We start from the raw sequence: 24,392 nt of genomic DNA, 5'->3' as shown, positions 1-24,392 counted from the left end.
GTGTAGCACTGGAAAGCCAGGATGACAGTGACTCCTTGGTTGGACAGGCACAGGTGTGAACATGACTTAAGAAATCACACTTACCATATATCACATCCTGTCTCTTCACCATTTCTTTAGAGTACTTCTTAATGTACTGCTGGTCAACTGCTAAACTCCATGACTCTGCCTCCAGGTCCTGGGCATCAGACTCCAGATCAGACCGCACTGCTGCATAGTGAGCATCTGAGGATAGGAGCAGAGGCATCAAACACTATGACATCACTGTGTAATCATTTTAATAATTTTAAGTTGGCCCCTGATATGCTGCGAAATTGCACAATGTTGGGGCCTGTGTTTAGGTCAGTGTCTTCACAGGAAGGTCAGAGGTAAAGTTCCGCAAAACAGCACCCATGAGAGAACACAGTCGAAAAGGTTTTAGGCGTCTTTAGTGCACAAATTCATAATTTTCAATGGAGACGCGTGACAAGCACACTCAAAACCAAAAGTGACACGGTCACAACGTGCCTGTTTTTCTGAGATGAAAAATGTCAACTTTTTCAAATGCAGGAAGCGCACTGCAGGTCATGTGACAAGAATTAACCCATCAGCTCTGTCTGAAGATGAAGATGATTATACCATGGAACACATTCATGAGTTATACTCCTTCAGGGATACCTGGAGCTGGACCAGTTCTTACTATTTTGCGCCTGGAGATGCAGTCAGTGAGGTCAGCGCACCTTTCACATGAAATGGCATGCAGTTATGGTTATACAAGCACCTTGTATAAAAGGATGAAAGCGGCACAGTTGGTGTTTTTAGACGCAACATCTGAACGGCCCCTTAATTGTGCAGCTAAAGGTCGGTCTCGTCATCACTAAGGTGATGCCAACTCTGAAACTCTCAAAATGATTGATGACATAAAATGAACAGATCTTGTTTCCTTTAAAAGGTAACTCAAGTCCTCAGATGACTTAAACAGAATTCTCTACATTTTGTATCATTAAAAAATGATCAAAACTGATGTCAAGTGATGATTACAGTAGAAAATGTCACCAATTACTTATGGTGAAGCACGCATGGTTAAGAATAGTTCACTGCTGACTTAATGTCTTACTACTGTCTGTGTATGAGATAACCTGTAATCTAGTCATGACAGAAAAACGCACTGTAAATGTGGAAGACCTCATAGTGCAAAAATAAGAAAGGAGATTAAGCTCAGGGATGGTTTTGCTTTAGTCTGAGCACATCTAATCCTGCACTCCAGTTACAGAGCACTGAACTTGTGGTTTAGAGGGTCAGTGTTGATCTACACTCAGCTCAAGAGGCACTGATTTGTAGCTGACCTTGCACTCTATACTTGCATTACATTATGATTTATCAACAGAAAATACTTTGAATTGTAGGGATTTCCGTAAAAAGGTGTTTGTGATCTTTTGATGATGCAGACATCTTAGTGCCTAAAATGTTAAACGTACATACAAGATAGAAACTCTAATGCAGTGCTGCTTTTATTGAAAGGGACATTCGGACATCATCAAATTAGTTTTTCTGCAGTTCCTTCTGCATAAACTGTAAGGCAACAGGAAGAAAAAGTAAGAATCTACATCACATCTGCTCCCGAGTGACAAAGTGTGTGTCTGATAAAACAATACATCCTAGAACAGGGAAGCTGGGAGAAAGAGATTGTGTAGTAGCTCTTTGTATGTGTGTCTTTCTCCCACACACTACTGCTTAATGACAGGGTGAGGTAATCCCTGACTCCATAAAAACACACTCCACACTTTCTCCTCCCTGGATTTAAGAAAACTCCCTGAAGACAAACTATCACTCTGCACTCAGGCAAATGCATAGATCTTAGAGGACTGAAGAGGCTGAGAAAAGGTATTGTTACCACCATAACAATTTCCACCCAAGAAACTATTTCAACTGAGAGTGGAACTGTTGATGTTCAATCCTCACCTCGGTCAGTCAACTCACCTTCAACAATGATGGACTCGGTAGTGGAGGGAGCGAGGGAAATGGCGTCTTCGTTGCAGCGTTTGGAGCGGAGAGCATCCGTCTCATCCATCTCCCCGGGGAGGGATCTGAGGGACGACAACCACAGGTCCAAGGTGGCATACATGCTGACTCTGAGACAAACTTAATCCACTAGCTGGTGATAGCCTAAATAAACATGCAGACTTGCAGTTTCAGGTCAACAGCAACATCAAATTAGACACAAAAGAGAAACCCAGGCAGCTACATTTTTCTTTCCGTCTTTCCTACTTAATGTTGCTCATCTATGGCGCTCCCGTTTACAACTCCCCTATGCCTTTGTCTCTCTCTCCCACTGCCTTCCCATCTCCCTACACTCTTTTCTTAGCGATGCAACGAAAAAGTAGTCCACTTCTGAGAAGCGTCTAGACTCTGTTTCCAAAAGCTGTTATATTAGAAAAGACAGCTTGCCTTGATATGTCAACTATAAATACACATCTTTCGATGGCATACAGAAAATAGTATTTCAGCAGATAAAAATATCCAACATTAACATACAGCAGCTCCTGTAAACATCTACAGAATTATAGATTTCAGAGAAAGATAGCTAATTTTCGTAGCTAATTTTTTTTTTTTTTACTTCTCAACTCCAAGTAAAAAGTTATCCTGTCATTCAGGAGAAAGCCAGTTAAATCAGAGAGAAATAAACTCCTCTGCATTAAAAAAAGGCCTAAAAGGTCTAACCTCTCAGGCAGAGATACTCACCCTGAGCTGTTGTGGTGACGGAGGCTGTGGCCAAGGCTGGAGGCAGAGGCTGCGGAGGAGCTGGTGGTATGGGCGGCAGTCAGCTGAGTGCTAGGTCCCCACGGACTAATGGTCATGCCTGGGGTAATGAGAAAACCTGGGTGGCCATCCAGGGCCTGTGATGAGGCTGAGCCCAACTGCTCCCGCTCTCTGTCCCGGTCTTTTAGTGCTGGGGAGGAAAGATGAGAGACAGGTGAACGGAGGAAATGTGAGGAGGAACGTGAGGAGAAACGGGGTGAAGACAGACAGAAAGGAGAAGATGACCAGTGAAGAGGAGCAGAGGACGATAAGGACGAGGAGGCGGGCGGATGCTTGTTTGAATCCTGTCTGAGTCGACCCCAGTATTTTTTCAGCCAAGACCGAGGCAGGGATCGGAAGAATCGGCAGGTAATCAGGTCGCGGTGCATCAACACTCGAAGATCAACATGTTCGGACAGACCCCACGATGAGGCGCAGGAAGATGGGGAGGAAGAGGAGGACGGTTCAGCAAACCTGGAGCAACCTTTGGAGGCCGCCGTGGTTTGAGTAAAACCTTTGGTAACAGCTAGCTCCATTGTGAATATCTCAAACTAGGAGGAGTGGCAAGGCTCAATAATCGTCGCAGTGTCAGTAGAGATTATTGCAAAAGTAATAAGTGATGTGCCTTCACTGTTGTAAGGAAGAAGAAGAAGCAGAGGAAAGCACAAAGCCTGGTTTTATACACGACCCGCCCAGATCCTTCACATCCGATTTCTCCTAGCAACTTCTCGAAAGACGCACACTTATTTCTCGCACTTTCTGATTCTTCACTTTCCCTCAATTCCTCTCACAGCTCCTTGTGTTCCCGACCCCCTGCACAAGCTACTGATTGACCAGAGGAGGACATGAGGAGAAATTAGGTGTGACTAACAAGGCTCCAGCTGTTCAGAGGAGAATAACAACTGCTACAGGAGATTAACTTAAACTGCTGCTGCTGCAGCCGCTCATGTCTCCTGCGGGTTCGATCACATGCAACAGGAGCTGCTGAATGTTACAATTAGCCCCGATTGAAATTTCCTGGGATGGACCACTTGATAATAATGAATGAAAGCACACAGCACATTTATTCTGAGGCTCATCAATTTAACAAGTCAAATGGCCTTTAATCTGTCCTTTTATAAAGTGGTAAAAATATTTTAAGGGAGAATCTGACATCCTTTAAATAACTAACAATTAGCACAGCTCAGATTTTTGTTTTTCTTTCTTTTGTTCCTCGTTGTGTATTGATACAAACCTACTACTATGTATTAATGGGACAACATCACTGCAATACATTTTTACAATACTATTACAATCTCTTCATCGTTGGGACAAGAACTGAACCAGAGGTACTGGTTCACTGTTCTTAACAAAGGCTAATCATCACCTTTGCCTACAGCCTGTTGGAAGCCAATCTCACCATCTACACTCAGTGTGTAGGCAAACACACACAAAGACCCAGACCAAGACCCACACACACACACACACACACATATATGTAAGAGAAAGAAAGAGGACAATTCAATCTTCAGATGTCAGAGGGGTTCATCTTTTTAATCCTCTGCAAACCGTCAGAGATCCAACCAGCTTTTAATTTGACACATGGGGACAAAACCATCTTCCTACCCACTGATGCATCCTCCCTACTTCAATTGATACTGTGGTCAGTGAGATTCACAAGGCGTACATCTGCACTGCTTACCAAGATTAGGAGATCCTGATGAGCCGGTCCTCGGTAGAGATTCTCTCTGTGTGGAGAAAATAAAGAAAGACAGCGTTTTTTCAAGCCCATTCTCTCCAGCTTTTCATCAGCTGAGTGACAGATTACAAAATGGCTAAAAATTGCACACTCTTACTGTACTTTCTTTACAGGACAAGACTGCTCACATGGCTATGCTTAACAAGTCCATCTCAGGCAGATTCATGAGAGTGGACAGAGGCATGTAATCTTCAGTCGAGTTGTCTTAAATGCCCTGTCCCGAATGAACGCACAACTCTCCCTGCCAAAAGTGGATTTAAGCTTCTCTGTTGAGGGACTGTAGTAGCTACATGTGGAGGCTTTGTTGCTACATGGAGGGTTCCCCTATAGCTAATATACATCTCCACAAAATGTAACTCCAGAGCATTAAGGAAAGCAAGAACTACTTTTGCAGGTGCAGGAAGTGTTTGTTGATAGGGAAAGCAACATGGAGCAAGTAGAAGAAAAGCTTGGAAATCTCTTTTCCAGTAAACGCAATTTGCAATTAAGCACAGTCATTTACATTGCAGATCTTTTTCTTGTCATTCTTTATTACAAAGTGAATGAAAGATTTCAACCAAATACTTTCTTCATTATACAATTTATGAACAACACTATCTGACCATGACACATGCAGTTAGTGTTGCAGTGGTGATACAACAATCCAAGGGTTCTTATTAATCCTTAGTGCGTTTTTTTCACTCTGAAATTTATCATCTGTGCTACTGATCACATATCAGATGATGTACATGTGTATAAACTTAGTCTATATATGCAAAACAATAGAACACAGAGGAAATTAAGGCACTCAGGCGACTTCACTGTAGCCTGAGTCCCTGTTTTTCTATGCTCCAGTGTAGTGTTTACCTTATTCTTGCTGCTGGTGCACTCACCCAGCAGAGACTTGCAGCTCTTGTGAACGTTCACAGCACAATCTGAAAAACAGCAGAACAGGAACACAGAGTCAGTGTTGCATTAGTTACAGAGTACACAGTATACTCAGGACACAGTGGTGGCTTTTGGATATTTGAATATGGATGGGAACAAAACAGTAAACTAAGCTTGAAGTTTCAAAACCAATCCAACGGCTCCTGAAGGCAGTGTTCAAAGAAAAAGGCTGTGATTCAAACAAAGCATTGCAGTGGTGCTGAAACGAACGCCTGGAGGCAGAGCTTTTTCAGCTGCCGCTATCAACAATCACAATGTTTGTTTTTCAGGGTTAGGGGTTGTATTCTCATCACAAAGTGAGAGAGTCACTTTTGGCTGCATGAGACTGGTGCAGCAGTAACTCTAAGGCTTCGGTTTATTTACATGAACAAGATACAGAGTCACACTGGAGGCAGGAACTCCCTTTTTCTCAGTAACAGGTTTCTCTTTTGGTCCACTTTTCTCCTTGTTTGGAAAAACATAATGCGGGCAATAATATCCCCCTCCACGTTCTACTCAATTACTGAAAAGACAAAACACCGGTAAAACAAAATAATTCAATCTTTCAGCCTGGAACATACTGTATAAGGTAAGCAGCAGAAGCCTTTCCTGAGGGACTAGGCTAGCCAAACAAATTAAGTTATCACTATGCAAAGTCTGATCCCAACACAGCCAGGTAAAACCAGGCTGATGTGGACAAAAAAACACGTGGCCTTCAATGCAAAACATACACAGGTGTACACAAGTGCAGCAATGCATATACACACACTAAAACAAGAGCTACTTCTCTGTAGATAGGCTGATCAGTGGAAACAGGGTTGGTGAGTTTAACAGCCTGATCAAATGCACAATTAGTGAAAAGCAGACTGAACTTCTGACTGCACAATACTGGAAAATACCATGGTCAAAAAAAATAAAGAGAGAAATTAGAATCAGAAAGTGTCATTGTTTTGTGTGCTTATCATTCATGGTGTAAAATAAGGTTTATGATAACAAGAAGTTATTAGATATTTTTTCAAACATGCATTTTGTTATTTCCTATTATTTTCTTCTAATGGAATGATTAGTGATAATAACTCAAACTACCGTTCATAGCAAGTAACAAAGTGCACGTTTCCCTAACACTGCCCCCTTTACATTTACCATGTTACACGAGGGGCACGAGGCAGTATGGTGATTGTTTGAATCTGGTTCCATAGCTTGTTGACAAAGGTGGCACTCCTGTGAACAAACACAATTTAAACACGACCCATACTAGCAACTTCCACTAACTGCTGTACAGACTACTGTAAAGGCCTCTATTGCTTATTCCTCTTCTGTGTGCTGGTACAATGGAGACAACAAAAAACCCTTCTTCCTGTGCAGATGAATAGGTGCATACAGTATACTATGCAAGTCCTTTATATTAGAGAATCTATCTTCTATCTTTTACCTTTCAGATGCAGCTCTAACCACTTTTACCCTATCATTTCACTTCATTCATAATCTCTAACCTAGCCCCTCTGTCTGCCTCTCTCTGGTAATAAATGAACAATTGCTGGCTGAGCTGAAGGAAAAGAAAACAGAAACTGGCTTCTGAATAATCTTCGCCAGCAGTGCTGTGTCCCCCTTTGAGCTGGATCCAGCAGTACTGAACTGCTACATTTTATTCTGGCCCAGCACAAGCCCATTGAATCCCAATGTAGACATCTAGCATTTAACACAAATAACACATTTTCCGAAATTATTGCTTCAAATCAGATATTCCTCAGTTTTAAGGTCAGAGAAGAGATGGGGTTTTTTTTACCTTCAGAGGAAGATACGGGCACAGAAGTCAGTAAGCCAACAAACTCATCAGCAGTCAAGCAGCCAGACGCAGAGATAAATTTCCACCTCGCTCCACAACTAATATGCAAAATTCCAGTCTCTCTGCCAGCTTGGCTCTTTCAGACAAAAGACAAAAAGCACAACAAGCCTTCAGCATCTAATAAAGTCTATCAAGCCTGTAGTACATCTTCAACAAAGCCCAAACACACTGACTGGGCAAGGCTGGGAATAGAATTTGCAAAGAACAGGAAAAGATAAGAGGACCTGGTAGGTAAGCAGATCTAGATTGGAATAAAAAAAGCCATGTCATTGCAACATCATCACTTGAAGTCATCACTGAGGAAATCAAAAGTAAGCTATTTCTGTTTAGGAATGTGTAGTGGAGGTGATTGTACTCAAACTGCATTCATTTTTGCTTAATGGAAGTAAAAAAAAATATCCTAAGATAAGCACAAACACTGTGTTTTCAGTTTGGTATCAAGAGCTTATCAGCAATGACTGGATGCAGCTACAGACCACCTCAACGTTTGGCAATAGCACAGTGTGCGATACCCACGGTGAAGATATACCAATATAGTCACAACCTACGGATCAGCTTGGACATCAGGCCAGTATATACTGCCATAGTGATTTATAACATCAGGAGGACGTGTTGGGTGTCGACCAGCTTTGCCACTCTTGAGCAATGTGATAAGTTGCAGTCACTCATGTCATGTCAGCACCACTGTGCAGCTGATCCACGGGACACTCAGCCTCCATCAAAACCACCACCACACCCACAATCTGCTGACTGGCAACTACCCTATCACACAAGAAGCTTGTGGTGTACAGCGCACAGTTCAGTGAGTCACTCAAATGAACTGGAAACGCAAACGAGGCCTGGGTCACCACTGTGATCGGCAGTATAATAGATGAGCAGCATAAAGAAGCTAACCAACAAACCAACAGATGGATGAAAATAAAATATCACAACAATTTTAAAAAAGATCACCTTCTCTTACTCTAAAGAGAGAATGTGTTGCCTCATGTTATCTTACTGGACGAAAGTGTACTCAGCAGAGCTCCTGATAGCGAAGGGTGGGTTCTTCCAGGGAAACATTAACATACACAACATTTTCTTGAGAAAAGCAATTCATCACAGATTTTATAAGCTGCGTATTTTTGTCAATTATATGTTGGTTTTATTATGCAGTAAAACTGTCCTTGCCAGTGTACAAGGACACTAACATCTGACTAGACCAGCAGCCAAACAGCAACCTTTTAATACAAGAAAAAAAAAACATCCTTTTTTGTTAGACCTTCAGGTTTGGTTTTCAGTTTGTCTTTTGGAGCACTCTCCAAATATTGCACCGAAAAAAACACATGAACGCATATTTTGTTAACTTGCCCTAAATTATCATTTATTACCTATACACAGCATAAAAAACAAGGTGTTGTCCTTTAAAGTTCTGTAAAAGCAACAACACTGCCTCAGCCTAAATTAAAGGTTTCAAATCATACCTGCTAGTGCAAGGGTGCAGTGTTTTCTATCGGCCAAAGCATCTGATTTTAGATAAAGTGGTGGTCCACTGCTCACATACGCCAGCATTATTCAGTTTCAAGCGGTGTATGTAGCTAGTATATGAGGAGTGTTAAAGAGCATGTACCCTCTAGTTGTTAACTAAGCCAAACATATTACTGTTACACAGTGTAACTTTAGCTGATGTAGCGCCACCATTTGAGTTGAAACTCACTTATATTTCCTGTGGGTATCCTTGCACTATTCTTGGTATAGAACAAAACCATGTTAAAACCAAAGTGTACCCCCAAATACTCTATGCAGTTCATAGAAAAACCCTGCTACCACAAATAGTTGTACAGACCAACCTAGAGGAAAAGAGGCCACAGCAGCGGTTTTGAAGGTATTACTTTCTTACACAGCAGCCAAAAACTCACATCACCTGTTTCCTGTGAGTGTGTGTGTGTGTGTGTGTGTGCATGTGCACGCCGTGTGTGTAAGAGGTTACTCTTAATTCCCCGAAACAATAGTGACAAAAACATCAACACTTGGGGCAAACTCTGAAGCAGCCAGCCAACCCATGACATCATCTAGTGAAACAGGAGGAACTAGGGCTCGGGGAGCTGTTTACTCAGTGAGGCGAAACATCTTCGCTGGTCACATTTCTCACCTACAAAGGAGGGTCATGGTTACCTTTAAAGACCAGTAACATACAAATACTACTAGAAGATGACGCTTGGGGAAAGCCAAGGCAGAAGTATATCTAGATGTAAATAAATGCTGTATACCAAGTGAAAGTCACACACAGATCAATTATTCTACTCATTGAACTTGTTACTCCTCTGCTGACTAGCCCCCTTTATGGGACTTATGTCAATCACATGACTAATCAGGCCAATAGATACCATGAAAAGTAGATTTAGAGGCGAAAATATACTGAGAAGTACTCAGAGGAGACATGGAGGCAGTCAGACCTTAAATCTTGTACAAGGCAGACACCCAGGGAGTCAGGCATGCTGGAAGGCAAAGCAGTGATGCATGGAGAAGTGGTGTGCTAACAGGGTGAGATGGGTGAGACCCAGAGTCAGTGGAGTGGGCTGTTATGCACCGGCAGACCTGCCAAGCACAATTAGCACCATGTGACTCAGTCAGAGAGAAAGCTCAGTCAGAACAGAGCGGTAGAAGAGTAAGAAAAGCAAGAATTTGACACTCAAGAATAACATAATTTAACACTGCGAGGATTGTGGAGTTTCAGAACACCGAGCCAGTTAGCTGAGCCAACTATAACGGGGTGGGAGCACAAGAAGAAATACAAGAGACAGTTATACACTGGAGACTAACGTTAGCTTCGACTTACACGACAGATTACTATCAAACTGTAAATGTGAACAGTGTCACTTGTACTACCCTTCCTTCATATTAGAGGCAACATCTGAGCAGGCTTTAGCAGCGGATTTCGGTTAAATAACAAAAGTTATCTTGAAAGCTAACATTAGCTAGCAATCACCTGTTGAGCTTCCAAGTCTGCAGACACTAGCAAAGACAAAAAAAGGCACATAAAGTGGAACTGAAGGGAGGTTGTGCAACATTCAGATACGGATACCAACAGCGTTGATGTGGCTGCCTGTTTGTTTATATAAAGTATCACTTTAAGCCAAGTATAGCGAACTGCTTACCCAACTAAACTTGTTTTTCAAATAGAAGCGGTTGTGGGCAGGCTAACGCTAGCGTTAAGTGGCTAATAGTTAGCTAGCTATGCGTTAAGAGTAACTGGGATTTAATTTGGGCCAGTTTGTGATAAATTAAATATCAAGGACACTCAAGAGGTGCGTTCCCGTTGTTAACACACTGGCTCAAACCCAACATAAAACCAAGCCTTTAGAAGAAAAACACAAGACGCGGTTGGTTGGCTATGGTTAGCATTTAGCTGCCTGGCTAGCGGTCAGGATGCACGAAAAGTCCATTGAGCGAAACAACGGGAGTTCATCCACCTGATCCCGCTTGAGACCATCGCTACAGTCGCTGCCTCTTACCGTTCCAACAAGACTCGGGTTTATGTGAACCAGCTGCTTCCAAAAGGAAATGTAGTCTGCCCGTAAGCTAGATAAATCAGTTCGGCCATTGAGCTCAACAGCAACAAGTATCCCACATTCTTGGTTTTGTCCAGTTTTGTGTCCTACTCTCACTGGGAACAATCTCTGGCATACAAACGACGCATTCCACAGGCTGATTCTCGGCTGAATCCCCACAGGGCTCGGTTCAAATTAAAGGGACACTCACTTGTTTTCTCACGCCTTTGTGTATGTGTGTGTGTGTGTGTGTGTGTGTGTGTACCAACAGCACAAGTGTCAACATTTATGATCTACAACTTTATCACTCCCAACAGCCATGCTTGATGAATGGGGAATCGTCTCAGAGAGAAAGCAAGAGAGATATATGTGTTATTGTGGCTTCTGGTTAGTGTCTAAAAGATGCAGTGCAGTCTGAACCACACTGGATGTGTGGTGCCCTGTGCCTTGTGATATATGCCAGAACAACTTTGTTTAATAAGCACACTATTAAAAACAATCATACGTTATATCCCCTCCCACCAGACTGCAGGATTTATAAATGTTCTGGACATATTATGGCCTTTGTCTCCCACAGAACGGGAGCAGCAAGGACACTTATTAGGCTACAGCCATGAAATAATGAAGTGGTAGCACAGAATAACTAACTGCTGCTCCTCTCCTTGCACTGCTGGAAATCCAGTCCAGTTTGAAGAAAATGAGTCCTGTTTCCTTGTTCTTTGTTTGAAACTAGTATTTGGTGATGTGACATTCTCCACCAGCAGATCACATGGCTTAGGAGAAGACAGCATCCGAATTACAGTAATATCAACAAGTGTGTGGTCCAAGCATTAGACCTCAGGCCGGCTGTGCCATTTGGAAATACCCTGTGGGGGTATACAAGTATCACTTTTTAGAATAACTTGTAGGTACTTTTAAGGGGCCCATGGAAGATCTATACTTATATATACATATATATATATATATATATATATATATATATATATATATATATATATATATATATATATTAATATATAATAAAGACAAAAGACCCAATATCTTTTTTATTCTGATGCTTTTCTTTTGAGAATGAGATAATGTAAGGAGCTGGCTCTGTGTGTATTTGTGTGTGGTAAATAAATAACATGCAAGCAGTGGTGGGATATAACTAAGTACATTTGGTACGGCGGCATGGTGGCGCAGTGGTTAGCACTGTTGCACGGGAGGTAAAGCTGGTTAGAGCGGGTTGGGGGTTCGATCCCTGGCTGCCCCCTCCTTGAGCAAGACACTGAACCCAAAGTTGCTCCCGATGGAGACCAGCACCTTGCATGGCAGCTCAGTCGCCATTGGTGTGTGAATGTGTGAGTGAATGGGTGAATGAGACTTAGCTGTAAAGCGCTTTGTAAACCGTGAAGGTTGAAAGGCGCTATATAAGTGAGATCATTTATTTACCATTTACATTTACACTTACTCAAGTACAGTTACATTCTGAGGTACTTTTTTTAGAAAGTATTTCTGTCTTCTGCAACTTGATGCTTACGCTCACTAATTTAGGAGGCAACTTTGTACTTTTTAGTCCGTTTGGTGTTACTCACTAATGTTACAAAGCTATCATGTTAATCTCAACTGATCATTTTTGCTTTTTACTTATCACTGTATTTACGAATCTATAAAGTCAAAGTGCACTTTAACAATCAATTTCTGCAAAATGTTATCCCGCCCATTTGATTACTTTAAACTATTTTGATTATTTCATCGATAAGTGGAGTTCAAACATATGTTATAATAAAAAGGTCTTATTCCTGCTATTTCAAACTACTATCACCGGTTTGTCACGCAGTCTGACTTCTTGGATCAGAGTCTTTCCACTGAACTCAGTTTTCCATGTCTTTCATTGGGTATTGCAAGCTTATCAGCTGACCTGCAGGCTGTATAGGAGTGGCATAAGAGCAGCAGAAAAAAGGAACCACGGGGTGTTGAAATGTCCTGTACAGGCCTACTGTGTGAGCGGACGCACTAAGCTGTGGTTGCCTCCAGACACAGCAGGGCCTACTTTCTCATTGTACGAGTTCATCCAACACACAAAAGACACAGGAAATGTGAATAATATTTGAAGGCAGTTAAGGCGTGCTGCAGATAAACAACTGTCATAAGATGGTGCTAATACATCAGATAACACATCTAAACAACTGAGCTAAGTTGTACAAAACTGGGACCCACAGTAGTGATGCAGTGTGAAATAAAGTGCAGGGAGAGTTTCAGACTGCGTGAGTGTGTTTTAGTATGAAATACTTCACAAGTTTAAATGCTGTTTGAAGAGGAACTGGAGACAAACAGCATCTTCTGTTCAGCAGAAAGGTGCAAAAGAAAAGCCACCGCCAATATGACCAACAGCATTTACCGTCATTATAACACTCTGGGTTATTACATACTTGTGAAGACAAAGTGAAAACTTGTTATGATGTTATTTATGGACTGTACTTTTAATGCTATAATCTGCCACATAACAAAGATGTCAACAAGTGTATTAAAGTCAGAAATAGTCACTTATATATGACATATTACAGCTTCTGGGTGTGTGGGTGTGGGTGGCTCTGTTGGTTTGCCTGTGTGTTTGAGTACACCAATAAATGGGTGAGTGAGCATGCGGGCAGTAGCATGGGCATAAATAGATGCGAGTTTGTGTGTGAGCGGAGCACTTGTGCATGTGTGTGTCAGGCTGAGAACAAGCGTGGGTGCGTCTACACCTGTGACTTTGGTGTTACTCACTAATGCACTGCAGGCCATGCTTTTTCTGCAGGGTCTTGCTGCACAGTGAGCAGGTGGCACAGCTGGAGAAAGCGCCTGGCACCAAATAATGCCTGTTTCTGCTGCTGCCGCACACTTTCTCTTTGGTCTCCTTCCCCTTCTCTTTCTGCTGCTCTTTTTCACGGTTCTTACCCTGCAGAGGAACAAGAAAAGCAAACACGGAGGGAGGTTTATATATGCAAATACAGTCTGTTCTCTTTCACCATGGCACATACTGCATGGCTGGGTATGACATTGCATAACCGTGTCAGAGGCAGGATATATAACAGGGTTTGTGTAGGTAGATTAGTGGCTCGTGTGTGCAGCAACATGCACACCAGTGAACTGTTAACACCTCAGGATTTGCTCTTTGTAATATTAGGAAATACAGCATGAGGGCAGCGACTGAACTCACTTTTCTGCATTCAAGGTTAAAAATGTGTTTTAATGCAAATTAGGTCATGTATGCCACTGCAGTTCAGGCAGCATGGTGTATTGCAGTATGAGTTCAAAGTGGCTATGGTGTTTACCTTATCTTTATTAAAAGAGCCAGTCATCCTGTTCCTCAGAGAGCTGAGAGTCCTCTTCACCTTAGTGCCTTTCTCCACCTTCTCTGTACGATCTTCCTCTTCCTCATTCCTGGTCGAAGAAGTAGAGAACAAAATACAGAAAATACAGAAACACCTCTATGGTTACTCACATTTGAAAATCATTAATATTTATTGAAAATTGTTTATTTATATTTGTTTATTTATATTTGACTATCTTGAAACTTTATATCTCTTAAAAGCTTAAGTCAACATAGGACAGTGTTCGTCTTGTGCAAGTTAAATGACAGATATCATAATTCTCTTTTGTAATTGTCAGTCTGGAAATCAACACAAGTGAAATCCATCTTGGGAAACGGGTGATTTTGTTGAATAGTTACAGCTGCTGTGACGGGAAATTTCATTGGATTGTTTCCATGAAAACAAACCACATTATTGCAGAACCAAGAGCAGCTTTCACTGTGCTGTTTTACTCCTTGGTTTGGATCATATCCTGTTATCACTGGCCAATGAAACACCTCTATGCAAACAGGTAAGACACAACTAATTACTGAGCACGAAATGATGAGGAAATGTTTATTTTCATCCCAAACTTCAATACTTGTGAACATTTCTGCAGCTTTAGAGATAAGGGAACAGTGATAAGGACAATACTTACTCATTAGAGAGGAACTCGTACCAGGTGACATTTCCTGAAACTTTGGTGTCTGACCTGTTGTTCCTCTGCTTCGCTCTGTGGAGGAACAATGAGATGATTTGAACAGTGTTTAGAAAAATAAAGAAAGTCTATAACAGAGAGTATAACATGGTTTAGCCAGCAGTGCACTTTTACAGTAAGAGATTGTCCGGTGAGTTCAATGTCAACTAATGATTTTGTGAAATCAAAAAAGACTCCAGTGTTCAGACCCTTTCCTAATGACACAGTGTCTCAGTGCACAAACAGACACATGCAAACACACATGTCAAAAACATGCACACACACACACACAAACACACCCATACAGTGCAGTGCTCCCCCCCAGGTCACAATCTGGCTCTGCTGCTGCTGTGAAGACTGGCATGGCGTTTGAGCAGTGGCGGGAGCAAGCAGACCTCCTTCTCCTGTTTACTCACCCATGGTACAGCTTTAGCTCCTGTAGAACTTTCTGTACCATCAGCCTAAGACAAACAAGACACTGAGGCTGAGTGGGGGCAGCGAGAGGTGAGGAGAGGAGAGGAGAGGAGAGGAGAAGAGAGGAGAGGGGAGGAGAGGAGAGGAGAGGGGAGGAGAGGGGAGGGGAGGAGAGGAGAGGAGAGGAGAGGAGAAGAGAGGAGAGGGGAGGAGAGGAGAGGAGAGGAGAGGAGAGGAGAGGAGAGGAGAGGAGAGGAGAGGGGAGGGGAGGGGAGGAGAGGAGAGGGGAGGGGAGGGGAGGGGAGGAGAGGAGAGGAGAGGGGAGGGGAGGGGAGGGGAGGGGAGGAGAGGAGAGGAGAGGGGAGGGGAGGGGAGGGGAGGGGAGGAGAGGGGAGGGGAGGGGAGGGGAGGGGAGGAGAGGAGAGGGGAGGGGAGGGGAGGGGAGGGGAGGAGAGGAGAGGAGAGGAGAGGGGAGGGGAGGGGAGGGGAGGAGAGGAGAGGGGAGGAGAGGAGAGGAGAGGAGAGGAGAGGGGAGGGGAGGGGAGGAGAGGAGAGGAGAGGAGAGGAGAGGAGAGGAGAGGAGAGGAGAGGGGAGGGGAGGGGAGGGGAGGGGAGGAGAGGAGAGGAGAGGAGAGGGGAGGGGAGGGGAGGCGAGGGGAGGGGAGGAGAGGAGAGGAGAGGAGAGGGGAGGGGAGGAGAGGAGAGGAGAGGAGAGGAGAGGAGAGGGGAGGAGAGGAGAGGAGAGGAGAGGAGAGGAGAGGGGAGGAGAGGAGAGGAGAGGGGAGGGGAGGGGAGGGGAGGAGAGGAGAGGAGAGGAGAGGGGAGGCGAGGGGAGGGGAGGAGAGGAGAGGAGAGGAGAGAGGGCGAGACTGCTGGGAGCTGGGTGTCAAACTGCAATTTAGAGATGAATCCTCCCTTGTCTGCTGCGCCCACACAATCACCAGAGCACACATATAATACACACACCCACAGAAACGCACACACACACACACACACTAAGGGGCCATCTAAGGAGCTGGGAGCGAGGACTGTGGGAGGAGGAGGTTGCAGACATATGACATGGAGCAGAAATGTCAGGAGGGAATGGGGAAAGCCCCCCTGCTACGTGGGAGTTGGACAGCTGTACCAGACTATAACAGTTTAAAACCACCGAACAGTATGTGAACTATTGTACTGAATCATTCAAGAGCTGCAGGTATAATTTACAGGACACAAGTGATCAACAGTTGCTTCCTGTGAATCAAAACACAGGAGTATCTTTTTTTTTCTTTCAAGCATCATTAAAGCTGAGCTGGCAGTCAGACTGAAGCAGCTTCAGGAAAGGAAATAGATATTCCACCACACATTGCAAGTCATAAAGGGTTGTGTAACCTAAGTCAAGCTGCAGAGGTAATTGATGACAGTGTAGGCTTACATATGGCTGTGTCCTTCAGTAGAATGTAGGTTTTCTTCAGGGTCGAACTCCTCTGCTACAGGAGGAGGAGAAAGATGAAAATGTCAAATATGATGAGTGCTGAGTGTAAAAATCACATAAACTAACATGTACTCTACATGTACAAACACTCAGCCCCACCTCCTGCTGCCCTGGCGGCCTGTTTGGATGTCTGTACAACACGAGAAATGTGTGCAGCACGGGAACATTCGTCTGAGGCGAGGATCTCTGAGCGGGAGTACAGATGCCTGCCGGGCACACCACCGGCCTGAAAGCATTGAAGAATAAACACACATGTACATCACGTGCACATTTGATCTGTTTTACCTCCACTCGCCAACATACAGATGAAATACTTTTGATGTTAACTTTTACCGACAGGGGCCTTTATTAATTTGCTTTTATAGTCACTGTAGTCTTTTGTTTTTGTAGTTTGTCACAGTACTGCAAAAGATTCAGTATTTTGTTCTTTAGTGTCAAATATCCAAGTTGTGGCCAACCATAAGCCGTATTCCCTTAAAGGATAAGTCTGGTGATATTTAAAAGTTTTCTTATTGTCAACAAATCCCATGAAAAGACTGACAACAACAATTAATTGATCTGAATGATCTGTGAAGCCTCTGTTCCACAGACCTCAGCTGTTGTCCAAAAACCATTAAAGCACATATATGAGCCACACTGTTGCACTTGGTGACATGTTCATTACCATAAACACGCACATAGTTTATTTTGAGCCACTCCCACATACACCATCCTGCTGCTGTAAATACTCACTAGAGCACCAAATGTGTATCAATCCACAGCTGAAAATAGTCCATAATGAATGCACTATTTTCTCCTGTTTGAGTAACATTTGCTGAAAACTGCAGTTCCCAGCTATTTTTGAAATTACTTGAAAAATAAATTATATTTAAGTATATATTTGTGACCTGTTTTTAAGGATTTATGTCTTCAGTGGAAGACGATGGGGCTGAGTGCCACCGACAGGGTAAGGAAGTCCGAAAGTACTGAGAAACTGACTACTGTTGATTTTGGTCTTGAGATAAGATTTGTTGACAATAATATGTGCAATGTGTCGCCATTGCTTTATTACCATTCTGGTGACCCTGGCTCTTGGACAGGGGACCCTCAGCCTGGGACTATCCATCTCCTCTCCAGGACAAGCTGTGCAGCTGTCAGACTGTCTCTCTTCATCATCCTCTCTCTCTCCATCGCTGTCCACGGCCATGGTATCCAGACTCAGTCTGGCAGCACAGCAGCAAACACACACACAGCAGAGGGTTAACAGGCAGTGAAATTAATCTATTAACCAAACAAAACTTTTGAGCAAGACACTGTTTATTTTTGTGTTGTTCGGTTTGTCAGTAGGTATTTGGGGGCACTGCTCATGTTCTCACCTCACAGCAGCCTGACTGCATTATTTAAGAAGCTGCGAACAACCAACTAAACCACCGGAAACACTCAGCTCAGTTAAATAGCTCAGTTTTGTTTATGAGAGTGACTAGCGATGTTAAACGATGCTGAAGCGACAAGGTTTTGCTCATCAGGAAGAAATATATGAAAGACTTTAGATGTGATATTATCATATTTATCTCTATGAGACTGCTCCCTCCAGTTATTTCCAGCCATTCTTTACAAACATCCATCCAGCTCACCTCCTCCCCAGGTTAATGGGGGACATAGGGACTCCCCAGCTGTGCCTCCGAGACGTTGACATGGATCTGACCAGATTAGGAAAGCTGTCCAGGTCTGGCTCTCTGTCTAAATCCATACTGGGTTGCTCCTGTTCTTCCTCTGATCCTGTCGTTCTTTTTGCTGTTTCCATTGATCCCAATAGTCCATTCAGATTAATTGTCAAGCTAAGTCCTACTGCAGGGCCTGCAAGGTCACCGCTATCAATAATACAACCTGGCATTAATTTAGGACTGAGCTGAGTCACCACAAAGTTGTGATGAGGTTCCTCTGCAGGGTGTATATAGTAGGGGGATGGTGGTGCATTGATTGGGATTGAGTGTGTGGTCACAGAAGTCTGCACAGGTTGGTTGATGGCAGGACTGTCTGTGTTTAGGGACACCTGTAGGCCAACAGTTAGGGTTTTGCTCTCTGAGACTGTGGTTACTGTGGATGCAGTAGACTGTGAAGCCGGTATCCCTCCCTCCAGGTCTTTAAAGTACTCAGAGTCTCTGAGAGAAGAGCTGAGGCCCAGCAGGTCCACCACACTGTTGCTCACCTCCACACAGGGGCAGTCGTAGTCACTGACTACTGAACACGCATCCTGCAACGCAGCAAGGGTGGCAAGGAGGCAGACAGGAGCAGAGGGAGATAAGAAACATTTAAAAAGAGAGGGGATAGAGAAGAAAGAGGACAGACATGGAGAACAGAGAGGAGATAACAAGATATTCTGAACATCAGCTGCAACCCCAAATTCAAATAACTCAAAACTAAAAGTCTACAGTCATGCTAGCGGCTCTGTGAAACTGTTCACAGGCACAGCACCTTTGAGATTAATGTTAAAATCAGCATGGTCACAATGACAATGCTAACATGCTAAGCAGGTATAATGTTTACCATCTTATTTAAGAAGGTTAGCATGCTAACATTTGCTATTTAGATTTAAACACAACGTGAGGCTGAGATTAATGGGAATGTCTCATTAGTTTTGCAGGTATTTTACTATTATTGGGCAAACTGAAATTTGCCCTTGTGATGGCACTAGATTGAAGATCAAAGGATCAAAGGTTATCCTCTGGAGATATGAATGTCTGAACCAAATTATACAGCAATCCATCCAGTAGTTTTGGATGGATTTTTCAATAAAAAAAACTAAAATGTTAATCTCATGGTAATGCCAATTAAAATGTCAGGGGATCACCAAAGTTATGAGGATTCATTGTCTGGGAACCACGAATGTCTGTACAAAATTTTAATCCGTCCAATAGTTGTTGAGATATTTTAGTCTTTAAAGTGGTGGACCGACTGACTGACATTGCCATCCCTAGATGCTGCTAATATGGTTACAAAAAGGAAGGGAACAGAATGTAAAATACAAATGATCCAAATCAAGAACATAGAGTGTTACCTGGTCTTCATTGGTGCTACCAAAGAAGGCATCTTCAGCGATAGAGGAGGGGGATAGTGAGGAGGAAGATCCTGTCCCGGTGGGAGCATGAGGCTGGTCACTGGGAGGTCCACAGGGCTGACTACATGGCTTGCACTCTGATGCTGAAAGATAATGGATGTGATGTTATAAACATTTCCCGAAAACACAATAACTTTACCATAAGGAGAAAAAGAACACAAAGAAAGGCAGACGCAGCTGATTTCAACAGCTGTTTAACACCTGTGTAATCATTTTGAGCGATTTTGTGTATAATGGAAGAAAAGCTCAGTTGCAGCCTCTCACTGAAAGCTCCTTTACATTTCCATTGCGTAAACAGATTCCTTGATTCACATGATGCCACAAACCACTGTCACCACTGCAAACTGCTTGGTGAGCCAGCATTAGTCTCCGTGTCAGTGGTGGAGAGCTGGAGATTATTCCCTCACTGAGCTTTCAGCGGCCTGACAAGCTGCCTCACAAGCCTGTGGTAAATAATATAACATACTATAGTAAGTACATGCTATATGAATTAAATGGACAGTACAGAGTTTGGAATCACATGTGTGAGGTTAAAAATGGGTGCAATTGTGACATTTCTTACATTTTTCATGAATAAAAAACAAACGTGTCAGTGTCTCGTGGTGTCTGAAAAGTCTGTTAAGGCGTCTGAGTATGTCATGTTCACAGTTAGGGTTTCAGCCACACCATGCCCATCTGAGGAGGGGAGAGCCACAGCTACGACAGGTTACATAAGGCTCATTTCATAAGGGACGCCTCCTGTGAACCCGAGCCTTAGCCTAAGCCAGCCTGGCTCCACAAAGGCTGACTCACTTCTCCTCGAATAGATTTGACCTCTTTCTGTTCCCCTGTGAAGTTTCATTTTCTCATTTAACATGACCAGTGTAAACAAGTATTCGGCTAAACAACTAGCGCTAATGCTATATGTGTTATTATATCTGTGATTTCAGTGATGAAGGAATGGTGACAGACTGGAGTGAATGGAGACTCTGTGGACCATAAAACAGAAACATAAACATGGTAGGAGTGGGAATGGTAGGAATCTAGTTAAGTTTCTCCTTTAAAGCAGCACTCATTTATTTTTAGATCATGTGACGCAGCAGAAGAAGCTTTAAACACAATACGGATATATACAGTTGTTGATGGGGAACATCAAGAAAACAAGATCCCTATTTACACATCCAGCAGACACAGAGCAACATTAGCATTCATTTGGAGTTGTGTTTCTGTCCATCTCATGAATGTAAGTTAATATTCACTCTACTTTTAGCTCTGTTTTTGGTCTCCACCAACTCCTGAATATTTTGCTCTTTAGCTGCTAAATGCTCCACTATGTTCACCAGCTAGTCACCAACTCTCTCTGTCTGCTGTTTGTTGCTGGGAAGGTGGCACACAGTCGGTTTAGCAAACTTTCTGTGCTAAAAACAGTTGCCTGCTGCTGCTGGAAACAAGGTTGACGAGCGGCAAAATTGCGGGCTAAAAGATGCTAAAATGCTATGTGGAGTAACCCTTTTCACATTACACATAGTCAGTAGATACCTTGTCAATATAAAAATATGAAAAAGGCCAGCTTTAAACGTTGGATTATGGACATCCTGTACGTTGTTGTCACTGAACCTTATCACACTCACCGCTGTGAGTTACACGAAAAGCTCAGAAGGTATCAGCAGACCGGCATTTTTATTTATGAGGACTTGCTATCAATGTATGCCAAGATATTTAACATTCTTACTTGAGTTCAAAGTGTACATCTGTGACACATGACTTCTCAGGATAGATTAAAAGTACCAAAACTCTGAATCGGTGAAGACTGGTTTTCTGGTGAACTTGAAGTTCATTCATGGAGAGACATTCATTCCACCTCATGGCTTTTCTTGCAGATAATTCGAATAATATTTGTGATTGTTTTAGAGTCTTATTGTATGTCTGTAGGAGCGAGCAGGGGACCTCAGGTTGTGTTGTGCGGTGAGATAAAATGCAGACAGGCCACACTCTGAGTCCTGCACCGTGTCCTGCTATAAACCAGCAGCATCCCCTCCCCTCTTCAGCGCGACAGCCAGAGATGCTCTCACATAAACACACCGACAGACACACTGTAGATCTATTTTCTATATTACTAAATCACTGGCTGAGGCTGCGGAAGATGGCAGCGTCCCCGCTGGAGGGAGAGTTTGTTTGTGTCCAAATCCCACTTGTGTTAAGTGTAAACTTAGACACTGCAGCGGCCGCTTGATGCTGTCTTGTAGTGCTGCTGTAGCCTTTTATGGTTGGCCTCTCATATCTGCTAATACATTACACAGGGATGAAACATCAGCGTGTGTGTGTGTGTCTGTCCGTGTGTTCAGGTGTGTGTGTCTCCATAATTGTTTTGGCACTGTCAGCTGTTTTCCCCGCAGTTTGGCTCCACATAACAAAGGGTGGTCTGCTACTAAATTAATGACTATTATCAACTAATAAATTACACTAACACCTTGCCTAAAACTCTTAAAATGATCACACTTGAAATTTACTCAATATAATACTTTGTGTACTTAGTATTTTGTCTGTTTATATTTGTTCCTCTTTTCTCTACATTGTAATTCCACTACTGTAACTTCTGTCTACATGTGACAGACCACGCATGATTAGTTAGTTTCTCACGTTTGTTAAATGGTTTTTGTGGTTTCCTTCTATATCCAGGGTCTAAGAAAAGTGGGTATCATGTGTTTCACAGATTTTAAAGTTATCTGATACAAAGTTTTGATTTGGGGCTATATAAATAAAATTGGCTTGACTCTGCTTGACAAATGCCCTACAATAAATCAACTATTATACAGAATTTATGTAACTTAAGCTGTTTTGTTTTGTGGAAAAAAAGTAAAAAAAGTTTCTGAAAATGGTTCTTGTGACAATATTATGAATAAATGCCCCAGTGGAGCAGGATTTCCTTTTTTTATTCCTCAAAATGATTAAACTGTTTAGTATTTTGTTAAAAATGAATGTTACAGAATTGTTATTTTCATTATGCAGAATGTACATGACAGATTTGCATAACCCTGTTCGTGTTTAGTGTTTTGTGAAAAGGAAGACATTTGAGCAAATGAGGGCACATGTTCACCACAAAGCTTGCTGTACATACAGTCACAAGAGGAACTCAGGCATCCCATGATACGGTCAGTTGATTATTTACAATGTACGTGACGAGTTGTTACAATGCACACAGATTTAGGAAAGGTATACAGGTGGCTGCAGGTGTGTTTTCAACAGAGGCACTAGTACAATAAACACCTTTCTAAGTAAATACACACTGAGGCCAGATGTTACCCAACTACAGAAACCACAGATGACAAGATGAAAATCACACTCATTTAACAGAAATATATTATTCGATACAAATATACAAGTGTTTGGATTAAGGTCACAATGACCATTCAGTACCTGGATGATTCCTGCCCTGGTGTAGTGTTACAAGTCTGTGTGTGTGTGTGTGTGTGTGTGTGTTTGTGTGTGTGTGACAGATGTTGTGCACAGGTGAAAACAGAACACAGAGGCTGTTAGATCTGAGGTCGAAGCACACATCAAAACAACTGTCATCTCACAGAAACTCTTTGATCAGAAATACGTCTGACTGCTCAAAGCGCCGAGCTACACAGACACCGCGGCTGAAGCAAAATGGAAGCGTCCCACAAGGCTTCTTTATGTCTAAAACAAACATCATATTCCTCTGAAGATAACAGCATGAGAACAGAGAGCATGAAATAATTCAAGTTCTGCGTGTGACAGCAATCTACGAGAGACAGATGAACAGAAAAATATGAGTTGTTGCGTCGGTAAAGTGTATAAAGCTCCACTTGTCAGTCTTTTTCTCAGTGAACTTCTTAATGGATTTACTTAAACTGTAATGCTACACCAAACATCATTTAAAAAAACCTGAATTTTGGCTGTTAACTCTACAGGTTACAGTGGCAGCACTAAAGTCAGGATCATCACACTAAATGATGATTTTACAATAATAATGAGAGGTTTCCTTTTAATGGTAGATGCATTCTCACATCTTATACATTCATGAAGTGACTCATTGAGCTTTGCACCAAACTCTCATCTGATACACTGCAACCGTCACACACCACAAACCCCTACCAGGTCAAAATTGTAAACAACAGCCAACACATCCTCCTAAGGTCACATCCAGTCCACGACCTCTACTGGACGACAGCCCCCTCCTCTCTTTTTTTCAGTTTTGATCACTCTGTCTTCCCCCTGCGCAATCCAACAAACCACCTGAAGTTTAATTTAAATGTAAAACCAGATTCCCCCGTACCTCTCTTGAAGGACCATCTCTTCATCCAGAGTTTGGAGAAGGAGGGCCAGGAGTGGTTAAGAGGAGAGTCCGCCATAGGTGCAGCGCAGTGAGGAGGCCAGCTGGAACTGGAGCTCACTCACGCTGGAGCTCTGGCACCCAGGGAGGGTGTGGGGGGGCGGAGGGACGGAGGGAGGGGAGTTGAGAAAGAGAGAGAGAGTGAGAGAGAGAGAGTCCAAGGCAAGGAACAGAGAGCTGCTGGTCGGGGATTACCTCCAGAAAAAAAGAGAAGAGGAGGAGGGCAAAAAAGGAGAAAAGGTGACAGTTGGAAGAGAAGGCA

General features: G+C 42.9%; 1 protein-coding gene across 1 annotated transcript in view; it reads right to left on the bottom strand.

Annotated features, from left to right (window-relative positions):
- arhgef18b (rho/rac guanine nucleotide exchange factor (GEF) 18b) overlaps positions 1-24,155 on the bottom strand; it is a 39,787-nt gene extending 15,632 nt beyond the window's left edge. The window contains exons 1-16 of the mRNA XM_070908888.1: positions 24,074-24,155; positions 19,735-19,877; positions 18,756-18,930; positions 18,311-18,713; positions 17,749-17,899; positions 16,797-16,923; positions 16,638-16,692; positions 15,226-15,270; positions 14,771-14,845; positions 14,095-14,203; positions 13,547-13,718; positions 5,363-5,430; positions 4,460-4,505; positions 2,722-2,929; positions 1,960-2,066; positions 85-225 (exon numbers count right to left, since the gene is read on the bottom strand). Of these exons, the coding sequence (XP_070764989.1) occupies positions 85-225; positions 1,960-2,066; positions 2,722-2,929; positions 4,460-4,505; positions 5,363-5,430; positions 13,547-13,718; positions 14,095-14,203; positions 14,771-14,845; positions 15,226-15,270; positions 16,638-16,692; positions 16,797-16,923; positions 17,749-17,899; positions 18,311-18,713; positions 18,756-18,930; positions 19,735-19,877; positions 24,074-24,149 (2,101 nt within the window). The 5' untranslated portion in view covers positions 24,150-24,155. The remainder of the gene's footprint in view (positions 1-84; positions 226-1,959; positions 2,067-2,721; positions 2,930-4,459; positions 4,506-5,362; positions 5,431-13,546; positions 13,719-14,094; positions 14,204-14,770; positions 14,846-15,225; positions 15,271-16,637; positions 16,693-16,796; positions 16,924-17,748; positions 17,900-18,310; positions 18,714-18,755; positions 18,931-19,734; positions 19,878-24,073) is intronic.
- Positions 24,156-24,392: the final 237 nt, after the last annotated feature.

This window comes from Enoplosus armatus, chromosome 7, assembly GCF_043641665.1.
Source record: "Enoplosus armatus isolate fEnoArm2 chromosome 7, fEnoArm2.hap1, whole genome shotgun sequence".
In the NCBI taxonomy this organism is placed as follows: domain Eukaryota; kingdom Metazoa; phylum Chordata; class Actinopteri; order Centrarchiformes; family Enoplosidae; genus Enoplosus; species Enoplosus armatus.
This window is presented reverse-complemented; position numbering and strand designations above follow the sequence as displayed.